Here is a 24,970-nt window from a genome sequence, read left to right as displayed (position 1 = left end):
TCAGGTCATCAGGTTAGCTGTGCTCTCTGCACGGTTGTTATAAATCCCAGGACTGGATGGACAGAAATAAACATTTTTTGACAGGTAGAAAATCTCCTACATACTGTATGTATTTTAACTATAGATTTACCAGTTTGTATAGTGTTCAGCTTTAAACTTTGTGTTGTCTGATACCTTCTGCTTGCACTTTCTGTTCTTTCCCATCGGTAGGATCAGATGATGTGATGTGCTATGAAGCTGTGAATGTGAAGACTGGTGAGTGTGAGGAGTATCTTGGAGATGGTGTGTCCAAGGAAGATTGCTGTCTTAATAGCAAATATGGCTTCAGGCGAGAGGCTCATGATCTGTGCCAGTCCTGCCGGTGAGTCCCTTTCTTTCTAAAAAAAACAATGAATCCTTTAAACTTTAAAGGGACCCTTCCAACATACTAGTTCCAGGGTAGTTGCCTGAATGAAGTTCATGCCAGAGAGACACGGCACAGGACAAGCTTGTTACTCCACCCTTTGCCCCCCAACTTCACCTTTCCTCAGCTACTTCCCTTAGTCATGGGCACATCTGAAATAGAATCTCTATACTGCATTGGATTAACAAGAACCTTTATGTCCCAGACTATAGAAATACATAAAGGAGTGCCAGACCAAAACCAGATAAAAGAGTCCAAGAGAATTTTAGTTGTTGGTAAAAGTAATATAAAAACAAACAACATGTTTTCATTAGAAACATGCGGTTCATAGTTGGGAAGGTTGATTAGACACCAGTCCATCCAGTTCAACCTGTGTGTCAATATCATTTCCCATATCCTTGTATGTTGCATTCACCAAGATGCCCATCTAAGCGTCTTTTGAAACAATTGATACTTCCACTGCAGACACCACTGCTTGTGGTAGGGAGTTCCACATCCTTACTGCTCTAACAGTAAAGAATCCTCTGCACAGTTTAAGGTTAAGCCGCTTCCCCTTCAATTTCATGGAGTGGCCACGTGTCTTCTTAAGCTTCCTGAAGCTGAATAGTTTTCTTCCTATGCTGGGATCACCATTGAGATACTTGTATATCGCTATCATATTTCCTCCCAAGCATGTTTTCTCCAGGGAGAATAAGTTTAATGTTTTGTAGTCATTCCACATAACGGAGGTCCTCCAGTGCTCTTATTAGCTTTGTTGTCCTTCTCGGGACTCCCTCCAGTTCTAGCACATCCTTCCTAAGGATTGGTGACCAAAACTCGACAGCATACTCTAGAGTTTTGTAAAGTGGTGGGATTATAGTTATATCTCTTGAGTAAATCCCCTTTTTTATGCATGCTAATATTCTGCTGCCTTTGCTTGCTGCAGCTTGGCATGCCATTGCTGAGCCTTTTGTCTACTAAGACCCCCAGATCTTTTTCCATCCTTGAATCCCCCAATGGCTCCCCTCCTAGCGATTCATTTGCATTCATATTTTTGGCCCTCAAATGCATTACTTTATATTTTTCAACATTAAACCTCATTTGCCATGCATTCCCTTACACCTTGATTTTATTGAGGTCTTCATGTAAGGTTTCTATATCCTGCTGTGAATTTAATAGCCTGCTTAGCTTTTTATCATCAACAAACACTGAGATTGAGCTATTTATACCAACCTCTATATAATTTATGAATACATTAAATAGAATAGGTCCCAGGACAGAGCCACTTACCACTCCAGACCAGTCTGAGTGCTCTCTATTTAAAACTACCCTTTGTATGCGTCCCTGTAACCAGTTTTTTATCCAGGTACATGCACTTCATTTTGGTCCAAATTTAAATTCAGATGAAATTTTCCTAATTCGGAGATTCAGATGTACCCAAATTTTTGAATTACAATAGTAATGAATTTAAACATATCCAAAATAACGAAACAAAATGTCATCTAAAATTTGAATCGAATTCTAAAACAAATTTGAAAAAAACATATTGCTGACTATTGTTGATTTCCTTCAAAGACTATGGGTATTAGTGTTAGCATTGCAATAGAATAGAAGAAAACAAAATAAATTAGAATAAAACAGATTAGAATAGAAAATACAAGAAGAGAAAAAATAGAATAGAAAATAAAGGAATAGAATAGAACATAAAGGAACATAACAGAAAATAAAATAAAAGAATAGAGTAGAATAGAAAATAATAGAAAAAAGTTTAATAGATTAGAATAGAATAAAATAGAATATAGCCATCTTCCAAAATTCTAATTTCAAAAAGAATAGGACAGAATAAAACAGAATAGAAAAGAATAGAGTGAAACAGAATAGAATAAAATAAAAAATAAAAGAATAGAATAAAACAGAATAGAAAATAAAGGCATAGAATATAAAATAGAATAGAATATAAAAAATAAATAAAAAAGAATAGAATAGAATATAACAGAATATAAGAGAATAGAATAGAAAAAATAGAATATATTAGAATAGAATAGAATAAAATAGAAAGAATATAATTCTACCGAAATTCTAACTTTTTAATTTCAAATAGAATAGAACCAGCTATTCTTCACAATGAATTTGGATCGATTCAATATTTTCCATTCAAATTTGATTTGGATACTTTGAATCCATTGAAAAACTTTGAATCCGGTCGAAAACAAATAAACAAAAGTAAACAAAACAAAATTTGGTTACAAATGCAGCAAAACAAAATTAGTAACTTAACAAATTGATTCCAAACAAAAACATTTTTTTTCATTCTGCACATGTCTACTCTTCATCAGGGCTCAACATAGAGAAAAACTCAGATGGACTTAGAGAAAACAGTGACTTTACAGATCTATATTAGAACCAGTTATAATGTCACGTACCTGTCAGTAGACCTGGAGAGGACAAGAGTGGCCTCTTGCACAATTCCGACCAAGCACCTCTGGTAGGGAGACAGGGACTGCTAGGGCAGCAGAAGGACTTATGTGCCAAGAAGTTGGATCAACTTCAGCTTGGAAGTGCTGAGGTCCAATGAGCAGAAGCATGGAGTCAGGCCACAATCTGAGTTTGGCAACAGCCAGTCAGATATGTACAGAATCACGATAGGAGTCCAGTTTACAGTTAGCAAGCATGAGGTTTCTGTCAATTAAACTCACCTTGACAGTAGTTGCTGAGCAGCAATGATTGTAAATTAAGCCTATGTATACATTTTGGAAGTGAAAACAAATTTCAAATACCATACATTTCCCAGAATAACAATTGCACCCGACAAAAGAACTTACCCTTTCCCTCTGTCCAAAGATTAAAAAATGTGATTTTGCAGTTTTGGGTAGGGGGCACGCGTGCATCCTACCTGCACCGCCATTTGCGTCCTTGGCTATCAATCACCGGTTCCTGGCCAGTGATTACTCGCCAGCACCCGGTGATCACCAAGTATCTCCGACAGGGGAGAAACCTGTGTATAAACAACACAGATCTCTCCCCTGTCAGCTCCTGCACACTGCTTTGTATGGCTCTGCATAGCAGAGCCATATAAAGCAGTGTGCTTACAGTGGAAAGCATAAACACAGTATACTGTGAAACAGCACACAGTTAACCCTTTGATCGCCCCACGTTAACCCATTCCTGCTCAGTGCCATTAGTACAGTGTCAGGAAGGGGGGTAAATCCTCTGGAGGGCAAGTGGTTAAACGTACCATTTCAGCCTATGCAGGTGGCACCAAGCTAGTTAGTAGAACTACATTCTTATAGTATGTCCACAACTTACAAGCCGACCTCAATGCACTGTTTAATTGGACAACTATGTGGAAAATGTGGTTTAATGTTGATAAATGTAAGGTTATGCACTTGGGGGCTAAGAATATGCATGCATCATACATACTAGGGGGGGTACAACTGGGGGAATCAATGGTAGAGAAGGATCTGGGGGTTCTGGTAGATCACAAGCTTAATAATGGCATGCAATGCCAAGCTGCGGTTTCTAAAGCGAGCAAAATCCTCTCTTGTATTAAAAGAGGTATAGACTCCAGAGAGAGATATCATATTACCCCGGTACAAATCATTAGTAACACCTCATCTGAAATATGCAGTTCAGTTTTGGGCACCAATTCACAAAAAGAATATTGGGGAATATTGGGGAACTGGAGAAAGTACAGGGAAGGGCAACCAAACTGATAAGAGGTATGGAGGAGCTCAGCTATGAGGAAAAATTAGAGGAACTGAATTTATTCTCTCTTGAGAAGAGGAGATTAAGGGGGGATATGATCGACATGTATAAATACATCAGTGCTTCATATAGTGAACTCGGTGTAGAGTTATTCACCCTGAGGTCTTCACAGAGGACAAGGGGGCACTCTACATCTGGAGGAAAAAAGATTTAATCTCAAAATACAGAAAGAAATACCACCCTCAAGAGGTGGTCTTGGCCAGACTGTTTTAAAAAAAGGCCTGGATTCTTTCCCAAATGTACATAATATACCTGGATTCTAATATTTATAGGTAAAGTTGATCCAGGGAATATCCAATTGCCTCTTGGGGGATCAAGAAGGATTTTTTTTTCCCCTGCTGGAGCAAATTGGACTATACTTTATTAGGGGGCTTTGCCTTCCTCTGGATCAACTGTGGGTATAGGATTGTGTGTATAGATTTGTATAAATTGTTTTTTCTTTTACTTTTTATTGGTTGAACTAGATGGACTTTTTTTTTTTAACCAGACTAGCTGTGTAAAGCTTTGGCTGGAATTACACTTTAGCTTTATTAAGTACATTTCTTCAAAGAAGCCTTATCAAGTGGTTGATAAAGTCCAACAGTGTCCTGGCATGGGGACAAATACAAAGTTTAAGCATTCCAATGGAAGACACTTCTAAGATACATGGTCCCTTATATTCTCTAACTTGCAAAGAGGAAATATAAAAATACTGTATTTTGTGGGGGAAAAAATGCTCCATGTTTCTGCTGCTTTTTTTTTTATATAAATCAGCCGAATATTTTTTAGCTCAGCAGAGTGGATAGAGTGGAGTAGCTGGAGCCAGTGCTCTGTGTCCTGTGAGGAAGGAGTGCACAAAAGAAGAAGGACCTGCCTTGGACAAGGAAACTGCCCAGGAAATAGCGTGGAGGTCCAAGCTTGCATGGTGCAAGAGTGTTGCCCTGGTGAGTCCTGGGGCCATTTTGCGTCCTAATACATACCGGTTACGTGTGCATACAAATCAGTAATGGCAACTGGTAAGATCGGTAAATGCATACATCCCAACTTCAGAACTGGAGAAATAGGGAAAGGGGAAGACCTGAGCTGAGTGCACCACTATGAAGATGGACATGGCTTAATTGTGCTGAATATTGGCCATGGCTTAAAGGATCATGGTTAAGGGGAGGCTAAGCCTACATACTGTATACATTGTACATAGTCTGCAGTCCTCACAGCATACTCCATACTTACTGTGCTATAAGTGAGAGCCCTGTTGCATAAACCTGAAGGATCAATTAAAAAAATGAATAAATACAACCGAATTTACAAAGAAGGGTTAACACTTTCCTTAAAGAGCAACCTCATTTAAGAAGCACAGCAATGAGCAATTGTTCAGGATAAACACTTTGCTCAGGACTATGTAATACACAACATAATGTACAGAGGGCAGAGTTCAAGTCAATGTAACGTACTACACAGCACAATGCATTCAACACAAGGTAATGTACAATAGAGTACATAGGTGCACCAGTAAGGAGTATGTATCATAGAGCCCCTTACATTGGTAGTCAGTGGCTGGAAAAATATTTCTGTGTAAGTTGTGAGGAAAAAAGGGTGTCTAGTCAGTGGTGGGGGATGCACTGAGGAATCAGTGGTACTTGAGAAGAAAAAACCCTGGGATCAGTGGGAGCACAAATGCCCAGGAAGAAAAATGGCTGATTTGAGAGTGCATGAGCGAAAAAATGCCAAATGTCAGTGGACAGTGGGAGTTAAGAATGCCAATTGTTGGTGGTCATTGGGAAGTCAAAATGGCTGGAGTTAGGTGTCTCAAAGGAATGAAGAATGCCCTAAAGTCAATGGTCTGTGGGAGATGGGGAGGAAAATGCTTTTGTGTCAGCTGGGCATGGTGGGGGGCATTGGAAGCTCAGGCTGAGGTGTGGGGGCAAAATTTATGCTTGAGGAGGGGGAAAGGTGTGCTGAAAAGGTGATGGGGGGAGAAATAATGCCCAGCAGAAGGTGGGAGGGGGGGAACAATAGGGCTTAGCAGTGGGAAAATAGTGCCCAGTGGGGGATGGGGGGGGGCCACCACGTAGGAGAACAATAGTGTCCCTAATAGAGTGGTGGGGAGGAACAATACTAGCATAAGAGGGAAAACAATAATGCAAAATATTAGTGTCCAGTGGAGGATGGGGGAGAACAATAGTGTCCAGTGGAGGATGGGGGAGAACAATAGTGTCCAGTGGAGGATGGGGGAGAACAATAGTGTCCAGTGGAGGATGGGGGAGAACAATAGTGTCCAGTGGAGGAAGGAAGGGGAACAATAGTGCCCAGTGGAGGAAGGAAAGGGAACAATAGTGTCCAGTGGTGGAAGAAAGGGGAACAATAGTGTCAGTGGAGGAAGGAAGGGGAACAATAGTGTCCAGTGGAGGAAGTAAGGGGAACAATAGTGTCAGTGGAGGAAGGAAAGGAAACAATAGTGTCCAGTGGAGGAAGGAAGGGGAACAATAGTGCCCAGTGGAGGAAGGAAGGGGAACAATAGTGCCCAGTGGAGGAAGGAAGGGGAACAATAGTGTCCAGTGGAGGAAGGAAGGGGAACAATAGTGTCCAGTGGAGGAAGGAAAGGGAACAATAGTGTCCAGTGGAGGAGGGAAGGGGAACAACAGTGTCCAGTGGAGGAAGGAAGGGGAACAATAGTGTCCAGTGGAGGAAGTAAGGGGAACAATAGTGTCAATGGAGGAAGGAAAGGAAACAACAGTGTCCAGTGGAGGAAGGAAGAGGAACAATAGTGCAAAGTGGAGGAAGGAAGGGGAATAATAGTGTCCAGTGGAGGAAGGAAGGGGAACAATAGTGTCCAGTGGAGGAAGGAAAGGGAACAATAGTGTCCAGTGGAGGAACGAAGGGGAACAATAGTGTCCAGTGGAGGTAGGAAGGGGAACAATAGTGTCCAGTGGAGGAAGGAAGGGGAACAATAGTACTCAACGGGGATGGGGGTAAACATTGGTGTCAATGGAAAACATTTATCTTTGCATTGTAGTCTGGGTCCTGCACTACTGCTCTCTGACTCCTCTTCCAGCTGCCAGGGCTGTACAGACTGCAGATCAGGAGATCACTCTGCTGCACAGAGTCTAAATGGAATTAAAGCCAGGGTCCTAGACACAGCCCGGATCTGCAGAATGTAGGGATTGTGTTAGAAACTGAGGACAGCCACATGGAATATAGAGCCATTGGATGGTATGGTAAAGGTTGAAGGGCCAGCTACACAATGAAATAAGGAGGAGGAGTGTAAGTGGATAGTACTCTTGTTTTGCAGTACTGGAGTATGTCACGGTCCACCCACACACCACGCCCGCAGCGACTAGCTAACCGAGACGCGCATGTGCGGCCGTGACTTGGGGTAAGAGGGAATAAGGGGGACTTAACTTCTAATATATAAAACTGGCCGTGATATACTTTCACAGCACGTACTACCTCTTGGCCACCACTGGAGGGAGACTCCACTCCAATCCAGCCGGCCGACCACATACTGGCAAATACAAATCTTACATACAAACTGATGCACTAACTAGGGTTGAGGAGCAGCCTAGCAATCACACACCCTTCTAGGATTCTTCCAGCTATCCTACAAGCCAGAACCCCGGTGTTAATCACTCTTCCACTGTCCACACCCCCCCACACCAGACACACCACAAACGGTAGCTTGCCACCACCCAACAGTTTATCCGCAGAACGGTCTGTTGGGACACCACACACACACAGGTCTCCGTCTGGCAGATCTGCTACCTTTACAATCTGCACATAATCTGTCAACACACAGTGCAATTGCATACAGATAGGCAATGAACTTGACCGAGCATTTAAAGACACTAAAATACAATACAATCTAATCTCTCCGGAGATATGAGCCCGTTTAACCACTTGCCTACCAGGCACTTATACCCCCTTATTTACCAGGCCAATTTTCAGCTTTCAGCGCTGCCGCACTTTGATTGACAATTGCGCGGTCATGCAACATTGTACCCATATGAAATTTTGATCATTTTTTTTTTCACAAATAGAGCTTTCTTTTGGTGGTATTTAATTGCCACTGGGCGCTTTACTTTTTGCTCTATAAATAAAAAAAAGTGCAAAAAATTTGAAAAAAAAAATTTTCTCCTTCACTGATGTGCGTTGATGAGGCAGCACTGATGGGCACTGATAGGCGGCACTGATGGGCACTGATAGGCAGCACTAAAGGGCACTGATAGGCAGTACTAATGAGGTGGCATGGATAGGCGGCACTGATAGGCAGCACTAATGAGGTGTCACGGATAGGTGGCACTAATATGCAGCACTGATAGGTGGCACTGATAGGTGACACTGATGATGGGTACTGATAGACGGCACTGACTGGCATCACTGCTGGGCACTGACTGGCGGCACTGACTGGCACAACCGCTGGGCACTGACTGGTGGCACTGACTGGCAGCACTGCTGGGCTGCACTGGTGGGTGGCACTGGTGGGCAGCATAGGTGGGTGGCACTGGTGGGCACAGGTGGGTGGGCACAGGTGGATGGCACTGCTGGGCACAGGTAGGTGGCACTTCTGGGCACAGGTGTGTGACACTGCAGAGTGGCACAGGTGGGTGCACTGCTGGGCACAGGTGGGTGCACTGCTGGGCACAGGTGGGTGATCTGCTGGGCACAGGTGGGCGGAGCTAGTGGGCGCACTGCTGGGCACAGGTGGGCGGAACTTGCGGGTGGCACTGCTGGGCACCGATCATCAGGGCACTGATCATCAGTGCCCTGATGATCGGTGCCGATCCTCGCTCTGACAACTGCCGGTTCTCGGCAGTACTTTCCTCACGATCTGACAGCGTGAGGAAAGTGCAGCCGAGAACCGGCACTTGCATTTCCCTGTGATCAGCGTGTCATTGGACACCGCTGATCACGTGGTAAAAGGCCGCTGTGATTGGCCTTTTACCACATCACGTGATCAGCTGTGTCCGTAGGACACAGCGATCACGGAGATCGCCGGGTGCGCGCCCCCTGGGGCGCGCAGGAGAGTGCGTTCTGGGTGGACGTCATATGACGTCCACCCAGAACTGGTCGGCCGCAGTGCAGCCGTCATTTGGCTATCTGCGGTCGGCAACTAGTTAAGTACCCAGATGTCACTTATTAATTTTAAGATTTAATATCCCAGTGCAGTGCATAAAATATGTACAAAGTATAAAAGTTACAGAAAATACAAAAAATACAAGAAGACACACAATTGACTATTCACTATAAAATAAAAGGGAATAAAAAACAGAAATAAAACTTTTACCAAGATTTATCCTGTGACTGGAGCAAGTCAGGGAAAGCCCACAGAGTGCCCAATCAGAAGGAAGTATTTTCATCTCTCTGCAACTAATATTTCAGCTTTTATGAGAGATGAAATCTATTCCTTTGATCTGTGATATACTTTAAAGCTCCCCAGACAGATCGGAGACCCCCTGGTGTCATGAAGCCGAAACTTCTGTGTTCCTCTTTTAAACTTCCAAAAGGTGGCAAAGTCTGATTATAGACAAATCTTATTGGCACACAGGTGTCACTTCCAGAGGAAGCTCTGTCCCTTCAGATGCAAATTGGGGACCATCTGTCTCTGAATACCTATGACTGAATATTTATTTAATGACAACTAAATGAAACTAAATTTACAATTACATATTGCTACTGATCACATCTCAGCTACTCAAATCTGTACATTTATGTCACACAGTATTAGGTACTTATGCTTCTTTCAATAAAAAATGTAATAGTGAATTAATGAATACAGGGCTTCATTTATTTATGTCATTTATATATGCTAGGAAAATTAAAGTTAAAGTATTGGACCAGCTTTCATATATCTCACCCATCAGGTTTCGGTGTGTATCTTTGCTCAACTACCAAAAGTTTCAGGGTAGAACATACCTCTACAGAATCACACTGTGACTTGTCCTGGAACATAGAATTGCTTCTGTGAGTCACTGGAGGTGACACGTTCTCATTATACAACCAATATTACATATAGAATGAGATCTTGCCCTGTATTACGATCTGTATTTGTCTGATTTCCCTCAGTAAATGGAGGTTGGTCTACTTGGTCTTTGTGGTCACCGTGTTCAGCAACCTGCAAGACTGGACAAACGCAAAGAACCCACCAGTGCAATAATCCTCGTCCCTCCTGTGGCGGGAGGTGTAACGGCCAAGAAAAGGAGGTGGATACATGCGAGACTTACCGCTCCTGTCCCAGTAAGTGGCCTAAATAACTCTGCTTTATGCCAGAGGGATAGGGGTTCCCTATAAAAAAAAGTAAAAGCAATGCAGTACTGAAAAAAAATGTTTTCTACTTACTGTACATTTGAAAAAGAAAACTGTGCATTTGCAAGTAAGCTTTATGTTTTTGGGAGCTTTAAAGCCCAAATGCAGCCAAGATTTAGTTTCTAGTTTTGGATAGCATGGAGAAGGTTTAGAATTTTTGCCAGATTTTATTAGTATCTATGTCTCCACTGAGAAGACTTGTCCTTACTTCCTGTCTATTTACTGGATGTCACAACAGGAAGTGAGGGAGGAATTTTCTCCTTTAATCCCTTGTTTACCAAAGTAGATTTATGAACATCTTGGTATTCTAAAGGTTAAAGCAAGCCCTTGTCTGCTGCAGCTATAAGTTTGGTATTGATTTTTAGAGCCAGCAAGTAAAAGAGACTCAGGCATCTCTAGAGCCACCCAATCACTTTTAAAGGGCTTTGAAGGTGCGCTTTCCTCCTGCTGGTGGTGCTATGGTGGTTCCTGAGCTCTCCCATTCCTCAGGGGAACCCAGAACAGAGGTACAGTGCTGTATCATTCAAAGCAGAAGGTGATTGGGGAACTACCATTCCCCAATCCTCTCTGTAACTAATGAACCCAGAAGTGAAGTATATCGATTTGGGGTTCACAGCTGTAATTCCCTGGCTCCTGTAGCTGGGGTAGCAGCTAATCAAGCACAATCTGTGCTTGATTAGCTGCAGTGCAGGGCAGGGGAAACACTGGGGGTCCAATCGATCCTTGATGTCTCCATTGATCCTTGATGTCTCTCCATAAATAGAATCTGTCACTTGGCCATACTATCACATAGGGGGCTTGTTAACCCCCATTTGATAGCAATAAAGTTACAATATATAAAGTAAAAAAAAAAAAAGGGTTAAAAATGTATTTTGATTAAATAAATAAATAATAATAAAAAAAAAATTAAAAGCACCGCCTTCTCCTATCAATACACCCCAATGCAAGCGCACAGCATGAGGCTTGCACATGTATGTCAACAAAAAATTACAGGTATTGTCACAAACACCAGAGTGAGGGCAATAATTCCAGAGCTATAATTAACTCTAAACTAGTAACCTGCAAAGGCTATTAAAACATCACCTATGGGGAATTTGCGTACCATAGTTTTCTGCAATTTCATGGGCACATCTTTTTACTCGACACAACCCCATGTTTTGTATTTTACAAAAAAAAAATTGGCTAAAATATTGTTTGCACTGTAATTAATTTTAGTGTACTTTTCCTGAAAATATGTATTTGATAAATAGCTGTGCAAATATCATGCAACATAAAAAACTGTAACTGCCACTCTTTTATTCTCCGGGGTCTCTGCTTTCAGAAAATGTATAAAATGTTTGAGGGTTTAAAGTAATTTCTAGCAATAAAAGCTGATTTTAATGTGTGTGTGAAAACATTTAAATATTTCCCTAATTAATGATGCACAGGCATCAGATCAGAATGGGAAGGGAAGTTCCCCCAGTGAAAATCCACTATATCCACTAGCATAAACAAGTTTAGAAGCTCTGTCAGAACTTTACCACTTTGTGTGTCCCTATGAAGGAGATTTCCCCTCATTTCCTGTATAGGTAGTAAATGTACGACAATACAGGAAAAGGAAGGGAACGGTCTTTCCAACAGGATTCTAGATGTTCTCAAACCCATTCAAAACTAGAATAAGTGTTTGGCTATGGTTGGGATGGAAGTATTGATTGATAAAAGGTCAAATAAACACCAGAGTGATCAAAAATTTCTTGCTTTTTACATTAAACTGACCCCCTCATTCCTCACACAGCTCATGGTCAGTGGGGCAATTGGGGCCCCTGGCAGGGATGTTCCTCCAGTTGTAAAAAGGAATCGGGAACTCTGCCAATTCAGAAACGTTTCCGCCAATGCGACAATCCAGAGCCATCTCACAGCCCTCCAGGGAACCAATGTGAAGGAAATGCTGAAGGGAATCGGGTCTGTGACAGCCTTCCTTTCTGTGCAGGTAAGACTACACAGTACCCTGGGATTGTTAAAGTGAATTGTTATAGTTCCGAAAATCCACAAGTCTCAATATATTACCGACATGTCCCCATATATAGCAACAGTATCATTTTTCAAAAGAGATTGCAGCAGAGGGTGTGTCTGGTTTAGACATTTGTTAAAGTATATGCAAACCCTCACCATTCAGTTTAAAATAGAAATGAAAGATATTTGTGTATAGATATAAAAAAAACTAAACACTTTTTTCCCCATTTTTCATAAGTGATCACATTCCCTCTGTTCTCAGTTGCATAAGAGCTGGGGGAGAACAAACAGCAGTACACTGATCTTCCCAGTGAATGGCTGTGTGTGTGTGTGTGGGGGGGGGGAGTTGTCAGAACAAGTCTGATCAGTGGAGAGGAGAGCAGGCTGAGTTCCCAGCACAGCTAGAGAATTGACCATGATGTGTTCTCATGCCTAGTGTGGTCAGTTTTTGATAGGAAAGCAGAGGGACTGTCGGGAACACCAGGGGTTTCACACAAAGGAAATAATACAAAGGGAACAGTATACTTTTTCATACAAGTACGTGGTACAGCAGGCACATATCAGGAATATGAAATATTGGGTTTACATATGCTGAAATTCAACAAACAGGTACACAGGCATGAGGATTTACAAAACCGTGTCATCTCTAAGCAAGCATCTCAGTCCAGGAAGTAGTTGCTGACCCCGGATGATGTTTGAACAAAGATGGCGCTGTCCTTAAGGAGATTAAAACACTGTCATTAGTACTGTGATCTCTGTGAGAGGTAATATGTACTTGTAACTGATACTCTTACATATTACATAACATACATGCTCTTAACTCAAACATTTATTTGATTGGTCCTCTTTGGGTTCAGGTTTTCAAATCTGCATCACTAGCAACCAACCAGTCTCTGCTGCAGAGCATGCGTGCTGTCATTGAACATGTTGACAGCAGAAAAGAGAAGACTGAACAAAGGGATGATATTCCTCTTCTGTTGTTCCTTACTTGTCCAATCAGCAGGCTGGCAGAGGTGCTTGACCAAGGTGTTCTACCACTGGAGGTCAAGGATTTGATTGGGCTGTGTCAGGATCACAAAACTATCTGCACAGAATTATAAATCCTTTGTGCAGTAAAACAACCCTTGTATATTTATTTCAGTTGCTTATTGTGTCTGGAGTTCAGGTTTAAAATAAAAACACAGTTGTGTACTTTTGCCAAAATATGTGGAAGCTAAATGGCACATCAAGGTACCTTTGCTTTGACAATAGGTGAAACTTTATGTAGCACCACTCTAGTTAGCCAGGAGAAGCTAGCTAGAATTTTTAAAGGCTGGATAGCAGTCTGGGATGAGTCAGCCTAGGATGAGTCAGCCAGGCTCACTTTAGTTCAGGGCTGAGGGTTCTGCAGGTCAGTTCTCTGATACCTCCCCCCACTCTAGAAGCTTGAGAAGTTTCTAGAAGGCAGTGGGTTGGGGCGAAGAGGAGCTTATCTGCATACACAAGGGACTCTGAACAATCCCCAAACAGGAGGCCTGATCAGGAAGGGGTCAGTGTTCAGTAGAAGATGTAAGTGAGAAGGCTGGAGTGCGGAGCCTGGGAGGGGGCCCAGGGAGGGGCCCACCTGCAGGAAGGAGCTGGGAAGGAGGATCTCTCAGCCTTAAATGTCCCCTGAGAGAGAACAGCTTGGGAAGCAGGGAAGGAGCCAGTCCAGCATAAAGCCTGAAGGCAGGCACCAACACACAAGCTTACAGGAGAGGACTGAGTCAGTAATCCTGCACCCTCTGGTCTGGATAAGGGGAGAGGGCAGTCAAGTGGCAAACCCAACTAGCTATTCATCTGGGACTGCTTTACTAAAGTGGCAGCTTCTGGGTCCCCTTGACAAGGGATTTCCTTAGGCAGCTGGGTAAAGAGGAGAATTCATCTGGAGTCTGAGGAGGTAAACCAGCGAGCTGGAGTGCTCTCAGAGAAGAGACATACTTTTTGTCCATAGACTTGTAAATAATTACTAGGGAGTTGTTTTCACAGTTCCTTGGGCATCCCATGCATCCCTCAACTCTATCCAAGTTCAATACCCCTTATTAAAACTACGAAAACACACCTAACGACTTGAGAGTCAACCCAACTTTGAATAGGCGAATGTTGGGGAATCCTCTAGCAGTGAGCTAGGGGCCCCTTTTTGGGGGTATGCAGGTTGGTGGGGGGGCTACTGTTTTCTATATAAAGACCATGCATGCCTCTTTTTAATCCTTGCAAAGAGTTCTAGTTTCTAAAGGCTAGGTTCACACTATTCCGCTTACCCTGCCGCCGCATTTGCATGGGCACAGCAGCTCATTAATTTGAATGGGCTGCTGTACCTGCAGGAAATGCATGGGAAAAGTTCCCTGCATCTGTTCTAAAGTTGCAGCCACAATGAAAGTACATTGTGCTAGATGTCTTCCTGCATTGGAAGTCACACTGAGGTTTCCAATGTGTGAGGGGTGCCATTAAGAATTTATGTGTCTGCTAAAAAGCAGTGCGTTTTGACTGCTGGGTCCTGCGGGTGCAGGAACATGTGTGCTTTACAAGTGTTCCTGCAGCTGCATATGTGTGATCCTAGGCTTATGCTTTAATAAATGTAGCAGAAAGAAAACTCCCACATGTTACCAGTTTCAGCCAATAAAATTCCAGCCATACAGTTCTAGTGTTGCCAACCTCCTGCAGCATTTTTTACTGACAAAAAAATTACTGACAGAGTACTTTTTTTTTGCCAACAACCTGAAAAATGACATTAAAAAGTAAGACAATCAATATTTAAACTGTATAAACACAATATGGAAACACTGACAATACCCATAACAAGTAATTTGACTGGTTAACACTTACAAAATTCAACACAGCATGACAAATTGTCAGCTCCTGATATTTACAGGCAGTTGTAAATATCACTGATTTTTACAAATTTCAGTAAATTTACTGACGTTGGCTATCCTGTACAATTCCAGGTTTGAAAGTAAATGAGAATGTCAGCTAGGGGACAAGGCAGATACATTTCCCTCTTAGGTATTTTTTTTACATTGGGACCTTATCACTGAAATATAGTATTTCTGCAGTGAATGGACAATGGGGAGCTTGGAAGAGAGACTCAGAGTGTTCGGTCACCTGTGGCATTGGAAGGATGAAAGAAAAGAGGTCCTGTGATAACCCATTGCCTCGTTACGGGGGAAGAAACTGTGAAGGTTCCGAATCAAGGAACACCATCTGCAACACAGAGGTGGCATGTCCTGGTGAGCAGAAAATTCATGTAGTCATGTAGTACACATTAAATGAAAAAGATTGTGTGTAAAGTATATTAAATGAGCAAATGGTGTTAGAGAATTGGATTTCCCTGCAAATCTCAGCACTCTCTGAAACCTAAAGTAGAACTATGTCCTCCCTTAACTATAAGTTTTATATAAGCTCTCTTTTAGTCTCACAAATACCTGTTCATCCTGCCAGGGATGTCCGTAGCATGCAGCTTTCTGTGTTGGTGTGGCTACAATGCTGCACTACTCCTGAATTCAAAGAGTTGCCACTGTCCTGCCCACTACTTTCTGGAAGCACTGCCTCTGTTGAGGAAACCCTCCCACTATGAGCTGCAGTGGTTGGGAGGGGGAGCATGTGAGACACAAATGACGGAGGATTTTGCTAAGTCAATGAATGTAAGGGAAGCTTTTGTTTACTTTAAGGGGCTTGTGCATCACATAGTAACTGTATTTGGGACCTGTTTAGACTGTCACACGGGAGCCTTTAGTTGTATATAAAAAGCAGAATCACCATCTCATCCCATAGGCAGAAGGCCTGTGGGTCAAGTGTGGGGTTTTGGGAGTAGCAAGAAAGGTGGAAAATGTGTATTTATTTCCAAAAAGAAGAAAAATCACATCAGAACACATTTTCACTTTGTAAAATCAATTCACTAGAAAGATCTTACAAAAGCAGCTCAACAAAACCACTCTGTGCTATCCAAGCTTTATCAAGGGTACAAGGAGCTCTTTGCACCTTGCAAGCAATATGTTTATGTGAGATGTGGAATTTATCCAGATGGCAGAGTCAACTGATTTGTCCTTGTATCTAGTCAGTGGCTGCAGGCTTGAGGTTTCCCTACTTTATTGTTTAGTTTGAATATCTCCATCAGCAATAACTAGTTTCTCCAACTGCCTCCTACATTGGCTGTCCTTGCTAACCCTGCTTGTATCTCTCACACTAATCCTACCTTATCACATATGACATGCCTGGGGGGCCTGTGCATCGCCGAAACATTGCATTTGTCCGCTGTGGTGTGATCATCTTGAATAAAATTTGGGACATTGTTTGAAGATCGCTGGTGTGCTGGCAATGGTACTGACTTCTCAGTCTACAACAGGAACATATGCAATAGGAATATTGCTTGCGGTTTGTAAACCTACCGCTAACCCTGGCTATAAGTCTAGCGCTGTCCCTTCCTGTAACTCTAACACTAACCCTGCTGGTAACATTTCCTGTAGCGTTCTTAATAAACCACCCTGTTACTCCCCACATGGAAGAAAAATATATTTGAAATATATTTGAAATATTCTTCCCAAATATATTGACATACAGTTGCAAGAAAAAGTATGTGAACCCCTTGGGATTACGTGGAGTTTTTCATGAATTGGGCATAAAATGTGCTCTGAACGTCATCTAAGTCACAACAATAGAAGAACACAGTCTGCTGAACATAATACTACACAAACATTAGATGTTGCCATGGTTTAATTGCACATAACATGTAAACATTCACAGTGCAGGGAGGAAAAAGTATGTGAGACCCTAACTTAATGACTTCTCCCAGTGCTAATTGGAGCCAGGAGTGAGCCAACCTTGACTCCAATCAGTGTGATGATATTGGATGTGTGGCTGACAGCTGTCCTGTCCTTAAAAAACACACACCTGTTTTGGGTTTACTGCTTTCAAGAAGCACTGTCTGATGTGAACCATGCCTCGCAGAAAAGAGCTCTCAGAAGACCTACAATCAAGAATTGTTGACTTGCATGAAGCTGGAAAGGGTTACAAAAGTATCTCCAAAAGCCTTGATGTTCATGTGTCCACGGTAAGACAGACTGTCTACAAATGGAGAAAGTTTAGCACTGTTGTAACTCTCCCTAGGCGTGGTCGTCCTGTAAAAATGACTGCAAGAGCACAGCGCAGAATGCTGCATGAGGTAAAGAAGAATCCCAGAGTGTCAGCTAAAGACCTACAGAAATCTCTGGCACATGCTAACATTTTTGTTGACACATCTACAATAAGGAAAACATTAAACAAGAATGGAGTACATGGGAGGACACCACGGAGGAAGCCATTGCTGTCCAAAAAGAATATTGCAGCACGTTTGAAGTTTGCAAAAGAGCACCTGGATGTTCCACAGCACTACTGGCAAAATATACTGTGGACAGATGAAACCAAGATTGAGTTGTTTGGGAAGAACACACAACACTATGTGTGGAGAAAAAAAGGCACAGCACACCAACATCAAAACCTCATCCCCACTGTAAAACATGGCGGAGGGAGCATCATGGTTTGGGGCTGCTTTGCGGCCTCAGGGCCTGGACGGATTGTTGTCATTGATGGAAAAATGAATTCCAGAGTTTATCAAGACATTTTGCAGTAAAACGTACGACCATCTGTCCGCCAACTGAAGCTCCGCAGAGGATGGGTGATGCAACAGGACAATGACCCAAAGCATACAAGTAATTCAACAAAACAATGGCTGCAACAGCACAGAATACGCTTTCTGGAGTGGCCTAGTCAGAGTCCTGACCTCAACCCGATTGAAATGCTGTGGCATGACCTTAAAAGAGCGATTCACACCAATCATCCCAAGAATATTGCTACACTGAAACAGTTTTGTGAAGAGGAGTGGTCCAAAATGACTCCAGATCGTTGTGCAGGTCTGATCTGCAACTACAGGAAACGTTTGGTTGAGGTTATTGCTGCCAAAGGAGGGTCAACCAGTTATTAAGTCCAAAGGTTCACATACTTTTTCCTCCCTGCACTGTGAATGTTTACATGTTATGTGCAATTAAACCATGGCAACATCTAATGTTTGTGTAGTATTATGTTCAGCAGACTGTGTTCTTCTATTGTTGTGACTTAGATGATGTTCAGAGCACATTTTATGCCCAATTCATGCAAAACTCCACGTAATCCCAAGGGGTTCACATACTTTTTCTTGCAACTGTATATTTGAAATACTACAATTTTGGCCATATTAAAAAAAAAAAAAAATATATATATATATATATATATATATATACACACACACACACACAAATACATACATACATACACTGCATATTGAAATGCGTTTTTTATATATTAAAAAATTTATTAAGAATATTTTTTAAAATATATATTTTTTAATATATATATTCTTCAGATTTTTTTTAACATATAAAAAGTCTTTTTAACACATATTTTTACATATATTTGTAAATGCATTCCAAAAATGTAGATTAAATGTATTTTTAAGGACATACAGTATATGTATTTTTAAAAATATTTTTTGTATATTTTGTAATAAAAATGCATGTCAACATACAGTATATATATATATATATATATATATATATAAATGTATATATATACACACACACAGAGTGAAGGAAATAAGTATTTGATCCCCTGCTGATTTTGAATGTTTGCCCACTCACAAAGAAATGATCAGTCTAAAAATTGAATGGTAGGTGTATTGTAACACTGGGAGAAGAATAGCAACAAAAAATTCTAAAGAAATGCATGTCTAACAAATTATGTACTGATTTGCATGTTCATGAAGGAAACAAGTATTTGATCCACTTCACAAACCATGACTTATTACTTGGTGGCAAATCCCTTGTTGGCAATCACAGAGGTCAGACGTTTCTTGTAGTTGGCCACCAGGTTTGCACTCATCTCAGGAGGGATTTTGGCCCACTCCTCTTGGCAGTTCCTCTCCAAGTCATTAAGGTTTGGTGGCTGACGTTTGGCAACTCAAACCTTCAGCTCCCTCCACAGATTTTCAATTGGATTAAGATCTGGTGACTGGCTAGGCCACTCCAGGACCTTAATGTGCTTCTTCTTGAGCCACTCCTTTGTTGTCTTGGCCGTGTGTTTTGGGTCATTGTTATGCTGGAACACCCATCCACGACCCATTTTCAATGCCCTGGCTGAGGGAAGAAGGTTCTCACCCAAAATTTGACGGTACATTGCCCGGTCCATTGCCCCTTTGATGCGGTGCAGTTGTCCTGTCTCCTTAGCAGAAAAACACCCTCAAAGCAGAATGTTTCCACCACCATGTTTGACAGTTGGGATGGTGTTCTTGGGGTCATAGGCAGCATTTCTCCTCCTCCAAACATGGTGAGTTGAGTTGATGCCAAAGAGCTTGATTTTGGTCTCATCTGACCACAACACTTTCAACGAGTCCTCCTCTGCATCATTCAGATGTTCAGTGGCAAACTTCAGATGGGCCTGGACATGTGCTTTCTTGAGCAGAGGGACCTTGCAGGCACTGCAGGATTTCCATTCTTGTCGGTGTAGTGTGTTACCAATTGTTTTCTTGGTGACTGTGGTCCCAGCTGCCTGGAGATCATTGACAAGATCCTCACGTGTAGTTCTGGGATGATTCCTCACTGTTCTCATGATCATTGACACTCCACGAGGTGAGATCTTGCATGGTGCACCAGACCTAGGGAGACTGACAGTTGTTTTGTGTTTCTTACATTTGTGAATGATTGCACCAACTGTTGTCACCTTCTCACCAAGCTACTTGGCGATAGTTTGGTAGCCTAGTCCAGCCTTGTGTAGGTCTACAATCTTGTCCCTGACATCCTTGGACAGCTCTTTGGTCTTTTGCCATGGTGGAGAGTTTGGAATATGATTGTTTGATTGCTCCTGTGGACAGGTGTCTTTTATACAGGTAACAAAATGAGATTAGCAGCACTCCCTTTAAGAGACTGCTTCTAATCTCAGCTTGTTACCTGTTTGAAAGACACCTGGTAGCCAGAAATCCTGCTGAATGATAAGGGATCAAATACTTTTTTCCCCTCAAACATGCAAATCAGTGCATAATTTGTTAGACATGCATTTCTTTTGATTTTTTGTTGCTATTCTGTCTCTCAGTGTTACAATACACCTACCATTCGATTTTTAGACCGATCATTTCTTTGTGAGTGCGCAAACATTCAAAATCAGCAGGGGATCAAATACTTATTTCCTTCATGTATATATATATATTGAATACGGCCAAAATTGTAGTATTTCAAATATTTGTCAATATATTTGGAAGATTATTTTTAAAATATACTTAAAATATATTTTTCTTCCATGTGGGTCTCTTATTAACCCTCTGTGTAGTCCTAACAACAGCCTTCCCTTTCACTCTCAAACTAACTCTATCTATCTTTAACCTTCACACACTGACCCTCCTTGTAATCCTAATGCTAACCCTTTCTGTCATCTGTGACAACTTGAGGGTCTTAGATCAATGGTAGTGAATGACAATGAGTTTACTCCACACCAGAAGTGTCTTTTTAGGGCTTTTTCTGCCCACCTTTATTTAAAGCGGCAAAGAAAAGTTCAACAAAAGATTTCAATTGCCCACACAGAGGATTCCAACATCAAAACAAACAAAATAGTATTCAGCCTCCTGGCTCTCTTTGGCAGTCCTGCCACTGAAGGAGTACCTAGGTCCTTCTGACCATCTAACACAATTCCCAGAGCTCATGCACAAACTCTGTACTTCTGTCAGCTGGTCTCTTATCCTGCAGCTCCCTGCTGCTACGTCTGTGAGATGGGGAAACAGCTCTCATTGTGAATTAAATGTTTTGAAATGTTTTACTGACATTCTGCGATTTAGCCACAAGATGTCACTGTTTTTCTAACACAGCCTCAGACTGCATAGATATTTCTATATTCAGGAAGGGGTGGGGTTTTACACATGGGAGCTCAGTAAACAGGAAGAGAGACTTCAGCCATGTTTTGATGATGGTGAAGGAAAAGAGCCATGTGAGCAAAGAATCCGTGGGCATCCAGGTGTGAGAACTGCAGCTAGTGAAGCTGACGGTGTTCAAGACGCTGATCCTGTTCAGAGAAAGGAAGATCGCTGCCAGGAAGGCTGATGAGATCGCATGCTTGTTGGAGAGACATTTGCTCTGTTCTGAGTCACCAGCGGAACGCAAGGCAGACCCGGGTCCTTAAGATCGTGCACGCACCTCATTTCAGTGTTGGTGCCTATAGACTGAGTCCAGGCCTATAGTTAGTTAGTTAGAGTCTCTGTTTGTGTCAGGACACAAGTGTTCTTACTGATCATTGGAAGTACTACACAACTTAAAGTGACATTTCACATTGGAGAGCTGATAAAATCCCACAAACTCAAGCCAGACTGGCGTTTTGCTCAGAAGGAATACTCAGGCACGTGCTACAGGACCAGTTATGGGAGAGGGAATACTGTAGATTTGTGTAAGATTATAAGCTGTTGTGCTGCACCGCAGGCTAGCTCATACTGTACACCCATACACTGATTCCTGCTCTTTTAGGGTAATAACAGGTAAGGTGTGGCAGCTTAGTTGTGCCCGCCAGTAGGTAAATTACTTCGCTTTCTACCGTCATCCATCAGAAGGCGCCGTGCTGTGCAGCACAAGGGTCTCAGCCTTTGGGCTGGGTGTATGTAAATTTATTGTATGTTCCCAGCATTTGTGGTTGTGTTTATTTGCCACATCTAAGTAAAATTCTGTTGTGGCAAAACCTGGTGTTGGGGTTGCCTTCCTCGTTCGTGACTTCACTGTATCCTGGGGAGCCTACCCCGGTACATGGGTTACACGTCCTTCAGGCTCAGGCCGGTCTCTGTCCTGGTGCACACATGCACCTCTCTTCTCCCTTGCAGACACACACTTTGACTTTGTGGAAGGTGGAACACTGAACTCTGATTCTGATGCCAATAAACACCCAGCACACACCTGCACCACAACTACACTTGCCTTTCCCATATTGGCATGGCCTTGCCCTGCCAAACATCCGAACACTAATTTTCCCAGTGACCATCAAATTAACCCTCCCTGGAACCAGGGACGGACTGACCATTTGGAAACTCGGGCACTGCCCGAGGGCCCGTGGTCAGTAGGGGGCCCCATGAGATGCCCCTGGTACCTTTTTCATAGGTTTTTTTGAGTTTGTGCAAGGACACATAGGCCCCATGATCCCCTATTGCTTAGGGGCCACATGAGTTGTCAGTCCGCCTCTGCCTGGAACCCAAACACTAACCCCCAAGTAACTATCTCAGTAAACCTCTGTGTAACCCCAGCACCAGCCCTACCTGTACAATAACCTTCCTTGAAAACCCAACACTAGCCCTCCCTGTGACTCTAACACTAACTCTTCCTGTAATAGAATGTAGTGCTACCCCTGCAGGAGATGCTTGTTATATTGAGTTACCTGTTCTTTGGCATCAAGTCTAGGAACAACCTTGTTCCTTCTGACACACCTTGTTGAGTGAAGATTATCACAAAAATTTATAGGAGCACAAATTTAAACACCCTGCATACAACAAAGCTGTAGCAGCAAGGAATATGCAGTAGACTGATCAACTGCAAGTAAAGTGAGTATATTGCCACTCACTAATTAAGGTAAATGGCAATACATAAATAAATGAGCAGGTAGAAGAATCAGTTCACTCGCAGTAAGCTAAACAATGTAATTACTAGGTTATTGCAGCTTAGAATACAGCACTGTACAAATACAGCAAAGTTAACCCAGCAATAAACAGTATCTAACAGTATTAGCAAATTATAAGTAATTCCACAGTAACACCTCTGCAACCATTAGTCCGTAACCACTTCAGAGTGCACTGTTTATGGATTACTGTATATCTATGTATATAGTTAAAAAGGTATCTTTGGCTATGAGTTATTAAGGCAAAGTCCCCGTGAAGAAGCTAGTTGGTAGGTAGTTCTTAGCTCTAATCCTTCAGCTAATGGTGGGACCCAATCTTTAAGGTGGTGCACATGAGCACAGCCCCTCCAAACTCTGCAAATAGTTAGAAAGAACTAAGTGGATGGACAGTCTCTCTATAGTCTCAGTCTCTACTAGCACCAGTAAATTAATTGCAGCAGTTGCCTCTCATTAGTCCCAGTGATAAGGCAGGTCCTCGGCTTTTAGAAACCTTAGCAGCTCTGCACCTGGACAAAGCTGGTCTCAGCACTCAGGTCCTCAGATTGTAGCAGGCAGGTGGGCACACTGGAACAGATGTGCACACTCTCAGGTCTCCTCTCAGCAAGAGGAAGCTCTCCCTCTAAAGCCTGGGAGAAAAACTGCTCATTTTCCCTCCTGTTAAGAGTCTGCATAGTATGTATAGTTAGGCCAGTAGGTAGCACGGTTCTGCTTGGAATAGGATTTGATAGTATTTGGCATTGTGAGGTTTTTTTAAGGGGTATCCCTGGGAAGATAGCACTTTAATCTCCACTCTGCTAGGTAAATTGTACATATTGGTTTGTTAGGATGGACTAATTCTGATTTCTTCTAGGTGAAGACTATTGAAATTTGGCAGCAGTAGTAACCTATTATTGTAAAGACTTGTGTGTGTGTGTGTATAGAGAGCAATAGGGGTTAGTTCAGATAAGGTATGGATAAGAAATGTATTTACTTTCCCACCTCTCCATTTCTTTTGGCGGGGGTGCTCTATTTGCTACTACTTTAAAATTTAGTGGGGCTCTACCAGACAGGCTGCAAATATAATGTGTATGTGTATATATTGTACAAAAAGTGTGTTTTTCTACTGCTAATTTATTTGTACATCTTTTTATTGCCAATATGTGGAATACCACATGGCCTTTGTTAATTGTTAATTTTCCTTTTTCCCCCTTCAAGTTGGTAGGATACTCTGCACTATTTTTGCAAAAAGATTTGTAGTGAGATGAGGACACGGCCTAGCACCCTCCTAGATAGGTGCTAGGTGTAGATTGATTTAGTTTGTATTTTGATAAGTAAATTCTCTTAGGTCTGCTCAGTTTATGCAGCTGCTGTCAGCCCGATTGCTCCCTCTGCATCCAAAAAACAGAAGTGTCTGGATAATAGGTGTGGAGCTATGCAGATGGCAGTATGTATATTGATACAGCCCTGGCCTATCCCAGAGAGACTGGCTCTGCTGGCGTGCTGGGTAACTGTATATATAAAGCGCTGCACAAACTGTTGGCGCTATATAAATCCTGTATAATAATAATAATAATATATTCAGCGAGCACACTGATTTCTCAGTCTTTCCTATATAGGATAGTTCCAACCTAGGAGAGGGCAGATTGCCCTCCTAGGCAAATACTACCATGCGGTGGGCGACCATAGTTTATCATACCTGGGATGTTTACTAGACTTTTTTTCGGAACAGATTTCAGTGAGTTATTGCTAAGAAGTACAGGCCTATAATAAAAAAACAACATATTTCCATTGAAAATAATGTACCGCTTTGAGCACAGAAATAATGACATAATCAGACCACTAGGGAGGATAAAATGATTCTAAAGATTGTTTTTTTTTTTTAGGAAAATAACAAACATGTCTATACTTACCTAC

General features: G+C 42.1%; 1 protein-coding gene across 1 annotated transcript in view; it reads left to right on the top strand.

The window, feature by feature from the left end:
• Positions 1–24,970, top strand: part of LOC149463585 (properdin-like) — a 37,003-nt gene that overhangs the window by 3,129 nt on the left and 8,904 nt on the right. Inside the window, exons 2-6 of the mRNA XM_089675320.1 lie at positions 211–361; positions 4,916–5,070; positions 10,187–10,357; positions 12,201–12,395; positions 15,490–15,663. Of these exons, the coding sequence (XP_089531446.1) occupies positions 211–361; positions 4,916–5,070; positions 10,187–10,357; positions 12,201–12,395; positions 15,490–15,663 (846 nt within the window). The remainder of the gene's footprint in view (positions 1–210; positions 362–4,915; positions 5,071–10,186; positions 10,358–12,200; positions 12,396–15,489; positions 15,664–24,970) is intronic.

The sequence above is a fragment of the Staurois parvus genome, unplaced genomic scaffold (assembly GCF_062004578.1).
Source record: "Staurois parvus isolate SC_StPar_1 unplaced genomic scaffold, SC_StPar_1.0 ptg000154l, whole genome shotgun sequence".
Lineage (NCBI taxonomy): Eukaryota > Metazoa > Chordata > Amphibia > Anura > Ranidae > Staurois > Staurois parvus.
Note: the sequence above shows the minus strand (reverse complement) of the source record. Positions and strands in the feature narration are given on the sequence as shown.